Genomic DNA, 18,058 nt, shown 5'->3' with positions numbered 1-18,058 from the left:
AAATATAAATTCGCTCTCCCTCTTGATTTTCCCAAAGCCCTTTTCATTTTCATTTCAGTTAGGTTTTTTTTGCCTTCCACCCATTTTCTAACCACTTCATCCAATATAGAGTCACTGGGGAGTCGGAGCCTATCCTGGCAAGCAATGAGCACAAGTTGGTATAACCCTGGATGTGTTGGCAATATGTTACAGTCTCTAACATAGTCGCTTAAATTTATTCTGAATGTTTTTCTTAGGTGCTACAAGTTTATTGCTTTAGTGCAGGTAGAGTGTTGGAGACAAATGTCAGTCCGCTATAGCTCAACAGATGTGCAGGACTTTTGATCTTACTGGCACGTGTAAGATCATGAATGCAAAACAAAGACTGATGAGGAATATTTAACCTTAATTCATAGTGGCAACTAGTTCAAAAGTAATTGCAGGGAAACAGAATCCCAACTTGTAAAAGCTCAAGGTATTTCATATTAAATAGGTATTAAAGCTGTAGGTAACAGCACTTGTCCTTGCTCTGCTCTTCTCGACTGCTGACCCCGAGAGAAGAGCTAGCTTGCATCTCAGTCACACAGTGCTGCAGGGGTCCTCACTGTCCCGGCTGCATTCACAGTCATCCGGTGGTCCATGTGGGGCAGATCTCTTACATTTTGGATCCCTTCGTCTGTAGGTAATGCCCTGAGCTTTCAAGACAGCGGCCTCCTGGAAAGACCTGAAAGTGAAAGAAGCAGTCACTGAGTTTATCTGTCACTATTGTTTCAGAGAGAGTGCTGCAAGTCATGTGCCACTCCAACACTCAAAGCAACACGCACACAAAAACATTGCAGACTAATCTACACACGTGGTTATTCTGTGAAACTGAATGGAGAAATACAGGTGAGGATAAAAGTACCAGAATACTGAAAAATCAAAAGATGAGGACAATTTTCCAGCCAACATTGTTACGGGATATTTGTTCTTATTTGAGGATTCAAGAGACAACTAGCATTTCATTCATTTCTTCAAGAGATTAGCAAAGGGTTAAAAAATTATTTTATTAATTGCTGCAGGATTATCACTTCGTTGCCTCTGTCGAAGAAAACTCAGTCTTCACTCAGGTTGGGAGATTGTCAAACAGATCTTTAATTCAGTCATATCGGGGAACATATCGCAGAGAAAGGGTTTCCCTCTAGCACTCAGTAAGACATGCTCACTGGACTGAAGTGACACTTTCCTTTTTATACATTAAAAGTAGGCAAGACTTTAACATATCAAAGGAACATAAGGGAAAAGGGGCAGTCAAACAAACAGGACAGAAAGATGCCATTTGGCATCCTGCAATCTGTTTCATTTCTCTGGTTGAATGGGTGTGAAGAATCACAGGCTTTAGTTTGCACCTAAGACCGTGGTCTTAGGTGCAAACAGAAAACCTTTCCCGTGCATAGTCGCTGTCTTGACCTTTTCACTTGGTCTTCCACACCTCCATCCCCTCAAGTGCTGTAGAAAAGCAACTCCTACCTGAGGTCCACTCTGCTTTGTTGACACCTGGCTGGAGGTGATCTCCCAGGATCCCTCGCTGCTTTGTGGAGTTTACTCAACTTGGCCCTTGCCAAAGCAGGATCTGCCTGATTTTACAGGAGGGGGAACAGTTGTTACTGATGCCCACCCATAATGCTGACACAGGTACTGTAAGTGATGAAGAGCACAAGCATGCAAGGTACCTGTTTGGAGTTCTCTGGGCCAATGCCCCCTGTAGGCAGCTCGTCAGAATATTCAAACATATGTCCTTCAGTGTACGGAGCCCCAGATTCTCTGCACATTGGGGAGGCTTCTCTTTGAGAGGCCCTAACTGGCTTGAAGGAATGTGTCCTCAATGACACCTGCTCTTCAGCTTTATCCTCAAGCACACCAAGGTCACCTTTGCCCCAGACGCCATCTTCCTCCCCAGTGGTCCAGTCGGGACTGGAGGAGGTGATGGAGGAATAATCAAAAACTGAGGCATCCGCAAAATCGTTCAAGTCAGGGTCAGGCCCCTCCGAGCTTGCCTTGTCCATGATGGACTTGCAGCTCCCTGCCCCCTTTCCAAGGCAAGTCGGGGGCTGCCGAGTCCAGCTGGAATATGTGGCTGTGTCGGAGTGTGTCAGCCTTTCTCCCCCACCTTGGTGTGAGAAGCTGGTATGTTCTGTGTTACTGGAGGTAAGGCTCTGTGGTTTGTAAGATTCCACAGTGGAGAGAGGCTGTAGATTCCTGCCCTGACTGCTCTTCTGCCAACCCGGGCTCCTCAGACAGGGGACTGCTTTCCCAGAGTGCACTGCAGAGTTCAGTTCAGACAGCAGTTCGCTTCTGGTTTAGAAAAAGTGCAAGCAGATGTATGAGTATCTGGTCAAGAATAAAAATGCATAGCTCCAGCAAATCTTTCCTTGTCGCAAACAAAATCATCAGTTTTATCCCTTTAATATTTTTGGTTTTTTTATGATTGCTTTGAATTTAAAAGATAATTCGAAATGAATAAAAATGCATTTTATTTTAAAATATATCATCATGATTTTAGTTTTTTTGTTCCAATTGCTGCTATAAAACTACAAAGAAGGGCAGTTTTCTTTAAAGTGAGATTTTGCCTGTGAATTTATAACAAAACAACTGAACAAAACACCCTTGTCCTTAACTGATACTCCTCCAGAATAAATTCAATACACCTCTCAAAGCAATGCAGTGCGATTACAATCAATAAATCTCGGGTATGTTTTTTTTAATTGTCCTGAGCTGGGATGAACTAATGATCCTCCTGCTCCAGACCAACAAGAAAAGAAAAGTCTCCAGCTCTGTGTTTGGAAGCTCATTCTGCTGTACTATTAACAGCCTTTGGAAGTTGTGCTCCATGGCACAGGCACAAGCTCTGTGTGCCATGTGCTCACTGGCAGCTCCAGAATTTTTGATCCTGTTAATTTTAAAGCAGATTTGAATGCATTTTTACTTTGTGTTTGGGAGATTACCACGGAATTGCACATACCCAATGCTATCTATTCTGTCTTGTCCCATACTCTTTGGTGAACTGTTAATAATGATTCAGTTGATTCACCATTATATGACCTGTAACTGGTGTTTGATCTGGAATAGTGTTGGTGCAGCAGCGAGGAGAGATACACAGTTTAGAAAGGGATACAGTAAATATACAATTTGGGAAAACAGCCTCACAAAAGGAGATTGATTGATCACGTCTTACTATTAATAAAGGTATAGAGGGTCAGAGAAGTGCTTTGTTAATACATTGGAAGGCAAATGCCCCCAGTTATTTGCACCTGCGCTCACCGGCACGTAGGACTGCAGGGCTCCTCACACTGTATCCCGCTGTCCCTGGCACTGCTGCTGCAGCTCAGGATGGGGCTCAGCTCACCAGCCCTGGTGCTGTTCTCAGTAGGGAATCCGCTGGTGCTCCTGAAACACAGATTCCTTCTGTCTTATCACATTACTGTGGCAAGCAGGACCCAGGGCACAGGACAGTGCATTCACAAAGTCACTTTACAGCAGTCTACAATTTGCTTCCAATTCAACCCTCTGCTTTCCAGTGCTACATCCAAGACCTCAGTCTACAGTTTGAAAGAGGTGAAATGTTTCGTCGGACCTAGTTGAAGACCTACAGCAGCCACCTTTGGTTTTATTTGAATCGTAATTTCATAAGCCTTCGTTTTAATCTTGATTTTTTTCTCTTCTTTCATTTCTTTTTAATGTATCGCTTAAGTTAAAATTGCAAACACGCCATCACTCTTGTCCCTGTGCTACACTCTGGGCAAACTGAGGACGAGTTAGAAGCTGTTAAACGCAACACAATACCTACTGCAGTATTCCAGTTCAGTACAGGGCTGTTTTTGTAAGTGAGACGTGGTTTGGGCAAATTTCCAAACAGGAAAAAAAAAGGTATCCGTGACTCAGGATTTTTCCTGTATGCTGCTCAATGACAAATTTAATTTAATCTCGAGGTAAATGCTGCTTCTGAAGCCCTACAGCTAAGCCATTGTGTTGACATCTACAGTACATCGTCTTTAAAGCTGCTCAGGCTGGGGTAGAATCGGTGAAGGAAAGGAAACAGACACCCCCTCAATCGTGGTGAGATCATACTTCCACACCTTCTCTCCAACTCCATTCCTTAACAGCCTGAGAATGATGGACCCACCTGAGTTCACCAACATCCTGGCCAGCTTGTGTGGTGGTATCATTGATCAAAGCCTGACAGCGGGAGAGGAAATGTTTCAATGTCCTTTCACTGAGCAATAGCAGACAGTGGTCAGGGTGCTCCCTGCTTGTCCATCGAAACAAACTCTGCAGAACACAAAAGGCACAGGCTTTAAGGTGTTATTTTAAAAGGGGCCATCTAATAAAAGGCATTAACATTTGTGGGTACTCTAAACTCTGTATAGTCTTGCCTTCGAGTACTGCAATACTGTTTGTTTTGTCTTAAGATTTTACATCTTGACAAAAAGTCAGGAAATCTCATGTACAAGAACAAATAAAGCCTTGGATGTGCTTCACATTAGTACTGGGTGGCATCTCGTGGAGTTTTCACATCCGTCATCATGAAAGTAGGCCATCAATTAAAATATAATTTATGTCGGGCAATTGTTAACCTTGACTATCTATACCTGGGAAAAAGCATCACAGAACCTGGTGAAATACTGAAGAAATCAAAGAAAGAATAAGGAATGCCCAGCCTGACAGGTGAGTTAATCTCCTCAGAGATATTTAAATCTTTAATGTTATGAAGTTGATTAAGTTGATTAAGTTCTATGAGGTATATTCTTGAAGAGTTTATTGTCAGGGCTATAGGATGTTACCATTCCCCAGGATGAGATAGCATTATGTGAACAGACTAGTGGGAGTGTCTGGAGGTGAAGACACACCTGGATGTGTGAGAGGTAGCTATGAATCCTTGAGACTGGCATCAGGATGAGAGAAACCAGCTCCAGCTCCTCTTTCTCTCCCAGTCTGCCCTGCACAAACCAGACAAGATCAGTCACACGGAGACTGCTGTCTCTCTCTGGATTTACTGCACATCATAGTACTAAAGGAATTACAGGTTCACAGAGAAAGTCTTAGCCCACACTGTGATGTGCTAAGGTGATTTGTTTGGGGGTGATGAAAGGTATACTGAAGCTGATTTCCAAGGGAAAAAAATATTGTCATTAAAATGCCAGTCTTTAGTCCATACCTGTGTGGCCATCTTGTCACTCTCTGACTCGAGAAGCTCTGAAAGAACTAGAGGGACCATCCTGAGGTATGTCAGGTAGGTGTCCGAAAAGTTGCACTGGAAATAAATGAAGACAAGAGAGCTCTCGCGTACAGTACCTCTACATCCTGACACTGAAAGATGTGTGGGAGATCAGGAAGAGCAGCCTGCTTACCTCACGGCTTGTGAGCTTGACAAACACATCTCCCACAAGGCCCTGCCACTGCCCGCCGCTGACAGAGATGCGTTCCTCCAGAGAGTTTCTGACCTGTAGGTGGCACTGTAGCAACTGCTCCAGGTTTACAAGAAACACCTGACTAGGACACAACAGGGACTGGATGAAAATCCAAATGAGACTCCTAAATGAGATAAGCTTGGCGGCAGACTTATGCTGGGTTTATAGTCGTGATTAGAGTTATGGTTGCATTTGTGACATGACATGATTTAGAGTACTGGTTGTGATAATGCAGAATTAGAACTGCTGAGCAAACTTGTTAGAGAGCTTGGGTTAGGTCTGGGATGAAGTTAATCTTTTGGGATAGTTTTTAGGATCATTGTCAGGGCCTGGGTTGAGGGTGTCCTCTTTTAGATAGTGCAAGGTGGAGTACGATTGTGGTGGGGTTACTGCTAGGACGTACTGTATATGGAGAGATATATGTTAGGTAATAGAATTAGATCGAGACGGTCATTTCACAAGGTGCGTAGTTCTTCTCTGCATGGCTTACCAGAGCTCCCGTGTCTTTGGCAGGGGTGATGGAGTTGTTTTATAAAGAGTCTGAAGCTGATACAAGCTGGACACGTACTGTCTCTCAGACTGGAGCAACGCCAGAGCAACCTGCTGCCTCCTGTCTGTGGAGAATGTCCAGTCAGGCTTATAGCCACAGGAATTATCTCCACTGACACACACAGCACTGTTTCCCCTCAACACATAGAATAATACATGAAACTTACAGTGGCAACAAACCGTTTGCTACTTGTCAAAAATGACAGATCCAAGCACAGATCCAAACAGACTTCATGAACATGTCTGATGAAAGATGCACCTCAGTATTAGCAATATTAGCCGACCAAGGTAATCTGTGGTTTAAAGTAGCAATAGAAGCTTTGGGTAAGCCTTTTTTGTTCTGATCAGATTTTCCAATCCCAATGCAACAAACATTTTCCCAAACACTTTCATCTGGACCATCCACCTGGAAATTAAGCTTCATCTAAACCAGAAAATTAGGAACACAGCAGCCCTAGAGTGAGAGCAGCACACCCTGGTGAGAGCAGGACTGCAGGACACCTCCTGGCCATGGAGCTGCGGCAGGGGGCATCCTGGTCGGGGCCTTGAGGGGATTATGTGGTGTGTGTCCTGAGGGGGTGCCCGCCCCGCAGGCTGGGGTCAGGGAGGAGCTGAGCTCAAGAGAGACGCTCTGAGACACCTGACCAAAGCAGGCCACGTCTGTAACAAGAAGAAAAAGAGTGGCCTTGTTTCAATTCCTGCATGAAGAAACAGAAACAGAGCAGAGGTGACGAAATATGTTTTTGCAAAGTCAAAAAATGTTTAAAAATGCCCGCAAAATATGTCTCACCAAACCACTTACTAGAGGTGAGAATGGAAAATGTTTCTTCTGTTTCCCCAGTAAGCCCACCTTGGCCGTGGCAGTGTCCTGCTCTGACCCCCTGGAGATAGCAGTGCAGTAGAAGCCGAGTCCTGGGTGCTGGACTTAGTGTGGAGAGTTCCCACTGGCCATTCACTCCACTCTCTCTAGTGACACAACGGCACAACAGGGGGGTGCAGTAATCAGAATGGGTGTGAAGCTTTTACAGCACATCCTTCTGACAGACCCCAAGGAAGGAATAAGCAAATCCTTCAAAAACAAGTCTTCCAAATTTTTCTGGAGGGAACATAGCTACAGAAACCTCAACACAGAATAGCACATTTAAAATATCTGGTACACTACCCGTTGATCTGTTGGGCTGAAGTCTCCGGGATGTGTCTTCTATCAAAATGGATGGCCTCCAGTCCTTGCTTCAGCTGCAGCTGCAGATCACTGAGTTGTGTGATTTGACTCTTTGCCTCCCCGAGCTCGTGCTTAATAGGAGGAAGAACACATGACTGTTTCCTGTACTAGTACAGACCATAGCTTCACAATTCCTCAGAGCTGGGCAGAGGAACCAGGTAGGCCTGCGGGTGGAAAAATCTCGAAGAGAAGTGTTGAGAGGGTCTCTGTGAACTTTGCACACACTTTTCTTGCAGAAGATGCAATATTTTATAACGTGGACATTCAGAACCAGTTTGAACTGGATTGGGAGAATGCTGGACACAAGTGCTTCTATGTAGTTCTATACTGTTATATAGGAATACGCGCTAGGAACCCAAGTAACCAATTGCGTTAAAAGAAGTTATCTTTAGCCAATCTTGTAAGCACAGGTAAGTGTGATAGATAGCAGAAACATATTGCTAGGGACTGCTCTAGTTTAATTACTTTGAGAAAAATACGCGGAGCATCTCTGTGTGTTTCACTCCCATGTGCATGAAATAAAAACTTATTTTAACTTCTGAGACGGACCCCTGACTGTCTGGAAGGGGGAATAATTTCTCCAACAGAAGTTGCTATGAATTAAACCTGGTGTTCTGTTATGCCCTGTACTGTACCAGCTCTGCATCACTCATTGGGCCATGGTGCCCCCCCCGATTTCTCCCTCATACCCTCAGGCTGCACACCAGGGCCTGGAGCTGAAGGGCCTGCTGGCTGCAGTGCTGCCTGGTTTGCTCGATGTCCTGCTGAAGACAGCTGTCACTGTGCTGTATTCTGCTCAGCTCCAGCAGGGCGGAGGAGAAATCTGCCTTCAGCTCAGCCACCATCTCCTGTAACTGTGGGGACACCATCAGGTAACTGGTAACGCCTGGTATAACCAGTAACAACTGGTAACTGGTAACTCCACATGAAATCAAGCCACATGAAAAGCCTGCCACATGGCTGAGTCATGTACTGGACATCACGACTACAAAAGCACTTTTTTATCGTGATTGAACGTAAGTGCTAAAACACGTAGGCTCCGTGTACCTTTGAGATCTCAGAGTTCAGTCCTCCCCCTACTGCCTTCATATCTTCTGCTGGGAGAAGGGAACAACAGACAATGAAGGAACCGCAAAAGGCTTTGTTCAAACACACAGAATTAGCAAAAAACCCCACCCCTGAGATCTGTACTGCAGTCACTCCAGTCAAAAAACATTGCAGGTGTTGTTACAGATAAAAAGGTGCTTGGGCTGTATTTTTGTGCAGTGAGCAAACTGAAACTCTATGTTTTGGATACCATGACTGTTTTTCTTTTTCTAGTTAAATGGCTGCAGCAAGCTGCACAGTTAAAGAGCACACATACAAACTCTGTCTCATTAGAGAGCAGAGCAGAGCAGTCTACCTGGAAGCGGCCCCTCCCTGGGGAGATGATCTGTCTCCTGATCCCTTTTTTAACAGTGTTTTGTCAGCTGAGATTAAATGTCAGGGAAACAAAGAGAAAAATAGCATTCACTTCTGCATTACACAGCATTACACTACATTATTCCTTCAGCACTTCTGTTTTGATTTCTGAATCCAGTAGTAGGTATTTGTATGATTTCATCAGTTTAAAAAAGCTACAGAAAACTAACCCTTTCAGTGCTACCGTCAAGGGAATTCAGATCCCCTGATGGTCTTTTTAAATAAGGGAAAGTTAATGCCTTTCATCAGATAACAAAGGACTGAATGAAAAATCAATAAACATCGGGACACTTGAAGTGCAGAGAATAATGAATGAGGCCCCGTTTAAAGTGCTGCTCTAGACCATAAAAATGAATTTAAAGGGAAATTACATCAATGGTGTGCTGTGGCTTCTCTAGGGTACAGTGTTTACTGCCAGCAGTCTCCCTCAGGTGTGGAGCTGTGTGCTTTTTCTCTCCCTCCCTGAGCTACATAGCAGGGCTGGCTTCCAAGACAAGGCAGCTCTCTCCCAGAAAGATCTGTTTTCTAATCAGGGCAGATGAATGCCTGCAACTGCAATACTGAATCGGGCCTGGAGTGGTGGAACAGTCATGCAAAAGGCATCCGATCCTGTTTTTTTAATCCATTTCTATCCCTGCAACTCAAATACAAACCAAAGGACAAGAGGGCTAATCATGTCACTACAAATACAAAACGTAATTAAAAAAAAACACCAGCACAAAGTTAAAATCATTTATTTGGCCTTCAATGTGGTCTATAATGTCCCCCAGCTCCACTAAGCACCAGTACACTAATTGTATTAGAACCTATGGATAAAGTTACATACAGTAGATACTATTGTAGTAATAGTCAAGGTGTATGCTGGCTTACAAGGTGCCATAATTAACGTTTTGAGTTTCAGGAATGATTCTTCCTCCCAAAATACACCTGTTTCTGGAATGCCCTAGAGGTATTTAACTTTTGACACTGAGAAATCTTGCTTTAAATTCGCATCTATTTTTATGAATGAGGAGATATTTTCTGTAGTCCTTCTAGTAATTGTGTAGCGACATTCACAATTCTGTAAAACTGCTAGCTTTAGATTCAAATTTTAACAAGCTCAGGTGTGCTGTTTCAATACTTCACACAGCGACAAAACGGACACAGAAATGCAATCGCGACCTAAGATTATTTTTCAGACTGGCGCTAAAATAAACACTTACTGTAACAGCGCGTATCATTAACGTCATTACATTGAAGAGGTCACTTAAGTTACAAAAGCTATCCAAACAAGAATTACATTTTGAAGAAGTAATAGAATAAAAGTTTATCAGTTTAGCCTGTGCACACCTACCTGAACCGACTCGTACCGTTTCGGTCACGGCGCTTATCTCATTACCCTCTATGTGGGCTCAGTGCTCCCTCCCTCTGCAAGAAGCGCTGAGGAGTTCCGAGGCTGCACTCTTGGAGTTCGCTGACAAATCGTTCCTCCTGCGCCCTACAGAGATTCACACCCTACAGACTCTCCACAACAGAAAGACTGACTGAATATGTTTGAACTTCCACGGACTGTAGGAGTGAATTATTAGAAACCTTTCCCCACTAGAGTAAATTTGATATGCCTTAAATCTAAATTTTAGATTTGTCCCGAGATTACCAATACTTTTGTCCTAATTTAGGACTAATTTCCGATCGCGTTCAGGTTTACAAAGATAAATACAAAATCTGCGATTTACACTCTCCCACACCACAGAATATCCTGTTCATACAGATGCTTACTGTACCCAATGACGTGACATATTTATCCTACACTCAATTGGATATACCCCCCCTATACAAAGGGGATAGTTTGTGCGTCACGTCAAACGATTAACTTGCATGGACTTTTTTTTTGTCCATAGACTATACCCAGCCCTGTTTTAAACAAGATTTCTGTTCTTCACCTGGATTTTTTTTGTGTTCAAAGCTCTAGTATTTACGTAAATAACAATAAATGCACCCACCATATTCTAGACACTCTGTACATTGAGGTACTTTAATGCTTTCTGAATCTCTCAATCTGAACATTGAGTATTCAGAACAGCATAGTGAAGACAGAAAGCTGAAACTCTCTCCCACACTACTCTTGGCAGAGAAAAGTTTCGACTTGCGGTAAAGAAGGGAATTCTTCATTATTGTTGTTTTAATTCTAGCACTTCCATTTACTGCCTCATAGAAGAGAGACATATCTGCTCTCAGGACGTACTAAAAAAAGCACATCCAGCTCTTTCTGAGTAGCAAAAAACCCATCACAGTACAGTATGTATTCTGTACAATATGTGTGGCAGGTTGCCCCATGAAAAAACTTTTCATTTTCACTGGCCTGCCAATAGAGGCCGCTAAACAAGGACTCAAAGAATTCTAATATCTTGTAGCTCATTTGGTTGTGATCACGATATAACTGATTAATTATAATGCGCATTCTCACGTAGGTAATCGGTAGGTGTGCGGTTTCTGGTGGCGCAGTGAGAACGTATTTTATTTTGAGGTAGATTTATTTTAACTCTTGAACAAACGGTGAGTTAAATCTTGGAGCTCTGAGAAATACACTATATTTTGCTTCTAATTGTCAAAACATCGAGTGCCTCACAATTGGTCTAATGGAATAATAGTGTCTGAACGTTATTAGCTTAAAGAAAAATAAACACGTTTTCGGATACTCAGAATTTTAATGCGTTGTGACATCACCTAGACATCATCTAACTTTATATATTTTGACTAATATATTTAATATACTGTTTTTTTCATTCGCTAGTGTTTTGTAGGTGTTAATTAAATACAGTATGGCATTTCAATATATTTAATAATATAGTATTGAATAGACTTTGACTAGGATATACTTGTTTCTTTGTTCCAAAGTAAGGATATTTAAAGACTAGATTTTTTTGTACCAAGATTATTTTTTAAATGTATAAAATATTCACATGGAAATGTGCTCAGAAAATACATTCCTGACTATAATTTACACGCTTAATTTATTTCAGCATTCATTTTAGCCAAATTTTAGTCTCGGTCACCTTTGGTTTGACATTATATCCAATCCCTGCCATTCCAAGTCATCCCTGTATCTTTTTTCTTTGGTGTGGAATAATTATTGTGTTTTTTGGAATTGTAAGCAAATGTTTAGGATCCTACATTTCCAACACTTCAATCATTAAATTGGCATTGCTTCCTCTTCATCTATCAAACTGTCATTTTCACGCTAAACAGTTTTTACGATTGTGTCTTAACGTTTGAAAGTTAATCTTGAATAAAGCTATAAAAGAACTGGAACAATTACTGATATAACCTTGTAGTGTGTAATTTTTAACACTAAGTAACGCTTAGTTCTAACCACGCCCCCCTTTTTATTGGACGGTTACTTGTAGCTCTTTCCGTGAGAGGGGGCGGGTCCTGCACTGCCAGCGTAGCTGATTGGTTGGGAGATGCGGTGTGAGTTTTTAAATCCCTTAGCGACAACACAGCGTTAGAGTACTGCATGGCTGCCATTGTGAAACTGGTAAGACACTTTTTTAAATTAATTATTGGAAGGGATATTGTCAAAGTAAAATATGTGTTATGCCTTTTTGTAAAATGCATGAAAACACCTAATCTTATTTAAAGCGCTGTTGCCATTGCTGCATTCGGGACTGTTTCGTTCAAGTTAGCTGTTCACATCTTCTCCGTTTAATTAGTGTGACTTTTTTTCTCAGCTTGCACTAAGATGTAAAATAGCTTTTAGGTTGTTGAAACTTCTTTAGTTGTGTGAGGAGCCGTAGCGTGGAATTAACCTCTGCCACAAGCCCCCTTTAAATTTTGTGCTACAGTACTACAGTATAAACGCCCCGATATACCTCTGTATCGTGGCTTCACACTCTGATCTTAGCAGGTCGAGGCGAGTTTCATGTTTTGCGCGGAGAACCGCTTGTTGTCACGGTGAGGTCATACCAGCTACCATAAGAAACAATATTTCCGATGTCCGGTCAATTTGCAGAGTCTGCCACTCGCCTGATGACAGGGATTTCGTGCAGCTGGAACAACACTAATAATAACGCTTCATGCTGCAGTATTACATTTTATGTCCGTGGTCTTAAACTAATGTTTTTTTCACGATACAAGAAGGGATAGGTCAGTCCTGATGTTGTCTAATAAGAAAAGCGAGCACAGTTTGCTAGTGACTTAGATCTGTTTGCTAAGATAAACAAAAAGCAAAATCAGGTGGAAAAACAACCGGAGGTCCCGTGTAAGTAGAGTTCAGGACTACGTGATAGAAATTGATCAGTTGTTCCATGAATTACTTGTCTGTTATGCGTCTCGCCTCCAGTAAGACATCATGAGGAACAGCGAGTTTGACTCGTCGGATGAAGAGGATGCCGCGGAGGAACAGACCCCGCTGCTGATCTCTTGGTAAGATCCTCTGCAGGAGGACCGCCTGTTCCCTGGAGCCTCCTCATCACTGTCGTCTCTGAAATTCAGGTTAAATGGGCATCCCAAAGTATGATTCTCATGATTGCCTTTTCCACCTTCTAACAGGTTACCTCTGTCAGTTGTGGAGTGGTCCCAGTTCCTGGGTATATGTGCTTTGCCAGGTAAGATGAAAAGAGAAAAACATTGAACTGAGATCTTTTCATGGTCTCTCAAAAGCTTTAGTGTCTTTCTGTAATCCGTCCATCCAATGTTAGTCTGCTCATCCTGATAAGAATTATACAGTTATCCTTAATCTTGAAATTAAGGGAAATGATGAGTACGTTTTAAAAGCTGATTTAGCTCACATTAAACTGCCAATTGTTCCATTCATTTCAAAGTTAGTACTTTGACTTTGCATTTTTTATGTTCTTGATGTATGACTGTGTGCTGCTTTTTAAAATCCCTTGTTTTGTGTTTTTATATTTTAACAGGATGCAAATATAAAGATGTTAGAAGAAACTTACAGAAAGATATAGGTAATGTGTCTTCGATTCTAAATGTTCCAAAGGATCTGTTTCAAGATAAAAATGTATTGGCCATAGGCGATTGTACTGTGCAGCAGAAGCCCAACATAGAAATGTAGTTTCAAAGCTAGTTGGGCTTGATTGCAAAATGAAAAATCTTTGATACTGGACTTAAACTTTAGAAGAACTGTGAAGAAATGTCATACTGGAAGCTGACCTTAAGAAATTGTGTTCCAAAAGTCTCTTCACCATAGATGGTCAGTGTGTAGTATAAGGTCAGCATCAATAGGGTGAAACACAGAAGGACTTTAATCCTGCACCTACTATTGGTTACCGGGAAGGCCTGTTAGGATTCCTGAGTCCTCAGAACACGGCAGAGCTCTGGGTTTCAAGTTCTCCACAGCTGAACAGGCAGGAAATGTAGCCCCTGGAATATCTCTGCTGCTGTTTGGATGGGTGATCTATGGTGACTTCCAGTTGTCTTGTACTGGTCTGATCTTCAACCCCTTGGGACTCATGGAAGACAGCCGCCTATTGAACGTGTAGAGATTTGATCTTTGTGCAGTCAGCTGTTACTCTACTGAACGCAGTGTGGATACTAGGGATCGGCAGATTGCTGGGCTTGAATACGTTGTGTGTGATCTGGTTTGATTGAAAAGTTTTCTGAGGAGATCTAAAATGAGATGCCGTTGCTGTATTCTGTGCGTTAGGCAGACGTCTGTGATTTTCCGATTTCCTTTGATAAGCGGGTTATCCCATCATGGAAAAGACACTTCTGAAGATGCAGTAGGTCTGGTCTTATGCTCTCGCTGTAAATGACCCTTTTCTGGACACAGCAGTGTGGCAATGTCCTGTGTGGTAATGTGGTGTAGTAGTCAGTTCAGAGTAATGACCTTCGTGGTACACTTCAGATATGGAGGACATATTATTTTAATGCAATATCTCACCGTTTGAATTTTTACTTTCTCTGTACTAAATGACTTGAAGACTTCTGTGTAAGAATGAGCTTCTGACCATCTTGTCAGGGGAATTAATGCTGATGCTGACTTTTTATTATTATATTTGTTTTGTATTCAAAATGACCTTCAAAGCCTGTTTCCCCCCCACATATAAATTTCAGGAGAGCTGCGGGGCCAGGGTGTGGAGGATGTGTTTGTGTTCTGTACCCGAGGGGAGCTCCAAAAGTACCGTGTACCCCAGCTAATTGAAGTCTACAAGCAACAGGGCCTGAGCGTGCACCACCGCCCTTTCCCAGATGGGGGCACCCCTGAGCTGGAGCAGTGCTGCCAAATTCTGGAGGAGCTGCAGTACAGCCTTCAGAACAACAGGAGGGTTGTCATGCAGTGAGTGTCATGTCGCACGTTCGCTGATTAAGGCTGGTAAAGCCCTAAATTCTTTACCTTCGTAGCCGACTTCTGACAAGGATAGCATCCACAGCATCTCTGTTTGGAAGACCTCTTGGGAAAGGACTGTGACCATGCGCAGGAGAGTTTTCTGTTTGCGCCCAAGACAACTGTCTTCCTGCAACTCAAGCCTGGGATTTTTCTCACCCGTGTGAAAGAAAAAAACAGATTGCAGGATGCAAGTGGAATGTTTTTGGGGCTTGTGTATACAGTAGGTGTAGCTTTGAAAGGAACACCTTTATGATATTGTCTCTAATAGCCTTTACCCAAGGCTGGTTTTATTCTTAATCTAAGTCTAGTGAATGTGCCCACTTGCCAAGAAAATATCAAATGAGCATTTGTGATCTAAATTGTAACTGCCATATTTATACCAACCCACTCTTATGCAACATAAATAGGAATGGGAAAATAAAGTAACTGGTACTTCAAAATCCGTTCCCTCAAAAGCGAGAAAAATGATGTGCCAAGTGTAGCACAGGTTTTTAACAAAACGTCCATTCATGGTCTGATTTCTTTATTTACTTTCAGCTGCTATGGAGGTCTGGGTCGCTCAGGGTTAAGTAAGTATGACGCTTTTCATTTTGATTTTTTTTTACCAGGGTAAATCCCACTTGAGTATGAGGTCTTCCTGTAGTACAGTGTAATTCCATGCATGATGTCGGTTTCCTGAGCCTATCAGGATTTGGTTGGGATAAGGAGGTCTTCAAGGGACCTATCGGCCCCGTTTCCCAAACTGTGGGCAACAAGGCATACAGGATGGGTCAGGAAATCGAACATGAATAGGTAAAGGTTTATTCAGGTGACCTGAAGAAAGCTCCACGGCGTCAATCTTCTTTTCCTTTCAGCATAGAATACAGCTACTGTACCTACTCAAATGTCATGTACAGTAACTTCATTACTCTTATTGCTATAAGCTGTCACAAACCAATTATAGCATTTGTCTGTTAAATGTGAACATTAATATGTTGCACTACACAGGCTGTATTTTTCTGGTTAAAAAAATATATTTATTAAGTATCTTCAAAGCAACTAATGCTTTGCCTATGCAGTCACACCCCAAAAAGCGCAATTTGACAAATACTGCCATTTTCCACCATTTCTTTGTGCAGTGGCAGCTTGTCTCCTGCTGCAGTTGTCCGGCTCAATGACTCCTGACAAGGCAATAGAGATCCTCCGTGAGCTAAGGGGAGCTGGGGCTATACAAACTGTCAAGGTACGTTTTCTCACTTTTTCTGCCTCCAGTCTGGCCGAATTCCATTTCACTCTATTTCCAAAGGTAGCAGTACTGTAGCAAGTGAAGCTTGCTAACTGGGGTGGTGCCGAATTAAAATCCCTCAGGTGCTTGTTGCACAGTGATTTTCAGGTCAGCCCAGTCATTTGTTCCAGATATGTAGTCAGCTTTAAACTTTATTTTTCTTCTTTTTAGCAATACAATTTTTTGCATGACTTCCGGGAAAGATCTGCAGCCTATCAAGCAACCAAAGAAGTCGCCGCAGAGAGGTCCGTTTCACGATGAATAGCCAAGATCTGCGAGGTTACTGAAATTTGGTGCTTGTGTGACTTGAGAATGTTCCACCTTGTGTTAAACACAACAAAAATTTTCTTTTATTTGGAAGAAAACAGCCACATATTTTTTGTTCATGTATGGTTGTAATGGGTTCCTTTAATGTTTGCATGCACTTTCTTGCTTTGAGCACCTTAAAAGTAAAAAAAAAAAGCAATAACCTCTGACCAGTTTAAAAACGTGTAAATTATTTTTATTGAATTAGTAATAGTGGCTAAATGTATTTATTTTCTCCCTTGAAATGAAACGTAAGTGTTTATTTGGTGAATGACAATGGAAAGGTTGTTTCTACATGTTCATCATTTACAAACCCTGCATGAGACAGTGATTCTATCTTTATGCAATTTTCAAATTTTTAAATGCTGTAATTCAGCCTATAATTTTTATGCTATCACAATGTTATACATTGTTTACTGTATGTATGCTTTACATATTAAATTCTTAATCATGGTATAATGCAGCAGTTATCTCTCATTTTTACAGAAAGCTATGACATGAAACGTTACTCATGTAAAGCTCATTGCATTTTGCCTGCATGACAGATTTATTAAACTTAAACAGTAAATGACCCAGTTTTCAAATTTTGCGGTTAAGATGCATATGCAAGCTGGATTAGCAACTGCCTTAAAAAGGGCTAAGATGTGTGAATGTTAAAATGAACACGATTTTTGCAGGTTGTATATTGATGGACTGCAAAAATGAACATCTGAGCAACTCAATACATGCTAAACAAAAGCCAAAAATGTCCACATTAGAGCTGAAAATGCCCATACATGCAAATATAGTTATTGGGCATGGGAACATGATTACTGTATGTATCACAGCTGTACAAAATAAGAAATTGTACTATAACAGACACTTACTTCAAGAATAGCTATAGCGTATAGGCTCAGATCCAAAAGGGTGAGCTTAATTTTTTTGCATTTCTTTAAATTGCATTCTTGTAAAGATGGAGGAATCATAAATGTGTGGTGGTGGAATCCCTACCTGTTGTCTTATGTGTTTCTTATAAGCAGGAAACCCCAGAAACTCTTAACCAGTGTTCTGTTGTGGGTGCGTTGCACATGCAAATTAATGCCAAATGCATCAATTTTAAAGCTGTGGAGCTATCCTGTATGTGGAATATCAGGAAATAATGCAGCAGTTATGACTCATTTGTACATAAAGCTACATCACTGACATGAAACGTTACTCATGTAAAGCCCCTTTTACAAGGGAGTAAAATGTGCCTTTGACTTTGAAAACAGGCCTGTCCTAAAAAGGAGTTCATAAATGTTTTTCCATAAGGAAAATCGCTAAAAATAAACCTTAAGTTGCATGTCTGTTTCGTTTGCACAGAGTTGATGCTGAGTAGGTGCAGTCTTTAAAAACAGATTGATGGGGTGGGAACCTGATGTATTGATGAAATGAAACTTGCCGCATTGTCTGCAACAGCTTTCCAGCTCTGAAATGCAGCCTGAAGAGTCCGAAATGCAGGTTTTCTGTGTCTCCTTCAGTTATAATCA

The 18,058-nt window shown here is 41.8% G+C and overlaps 2 protein-coding genes across 2 annotated transcripts; one reads left to right on the top strand and one right to left on the bottom strand.

The window, feature by feature from the left end:
- Positions 1-2: 2 nt before the first annotated feature.
- On the bottom strand, positions 3-10,045 carry LOC107077798 (rho guanine nucleotide exchange factor 33). The gene is made up of 15 exons (XM_015350712.2): positions 9,992-10,045; positions 8,245-8,291; positions 7,887-8,051; positions 7,138-7,268; positions 6,826-6,941; positions 6,450-6,635; positions 5,917-6,040; positions 5,367-5,508; positions 5,174-5,269; positions 4,866-4,955; positions 4,142-4,287; positions 3,280-3,405; positions 1,692-2,313; positions 1,489-1,595; positions 3-703 (listed from the first exon to the last, which is right to left on the bottom strand). The coding sequence occupies exons 2-15, from the start codon at positions 8,284-8,286 to the stop codon at positions 559-561; spliced, it is 2,238 nt and encodes a 745-aa protein (XP_015206198.2). The 5' UTR covers positions 8,287-8,291; positions 9,992-10,045; the 3' UTR covers positions 3-558.
- A 2,037-nt stretch (positions 10,046-12,082) lies between these two features.
- Positions 12,083-17,009, top strand: cdkn3 (cyclin dependent kinase inhibitor 3). Its single transcript, XM_006632398.3, has 8 exons — positions 12,083-12,175; positions 12,980-13,062; positions 13,189-13,244; positions 13,554-13,598; positions 14,707-14,929; positions 15,518-15,549; positions 16,099-16,202; positions 16,416-17,009. The coding sequence occupies exons 2-8, from the start codon at positions 12,989-12,991 to the stop codon at positions 16,503-16,505; spliced, it is 624 nt and encodes a 207-aa protein (XP_006632461.2). The 5' UTR covers positions 12,083-12,175; positions 12,980-12,988; the 3' UTR covers positions 16,506-17,009.
- The last annotated feature ends 1,049 nt before the right edge of the window (positions 17,010-18,058 follow it).

Source organism: Lepisosteus oculatus, chromosome 8, assembly GCF_040954835.1.
Source record: "Lepisosteus oculatus isolate fLepOcu1 chromosome 8, fLepOcu1.hap2, whole genome shotgun sequence".
In the NCBI taxonomy this organism is placed as follows: domain Eukaryota; kingdom Metazoa; phylum Chordata; class Actinopteri; order Semionotiformes; family Lepisosteidae; genus Lepisosteus; species Lepisosteus oculatus.
Note: the sequence above shows the minus strand (reverse complement) of the source record. Positions and strands in the feature narration are given on the sequence as shown.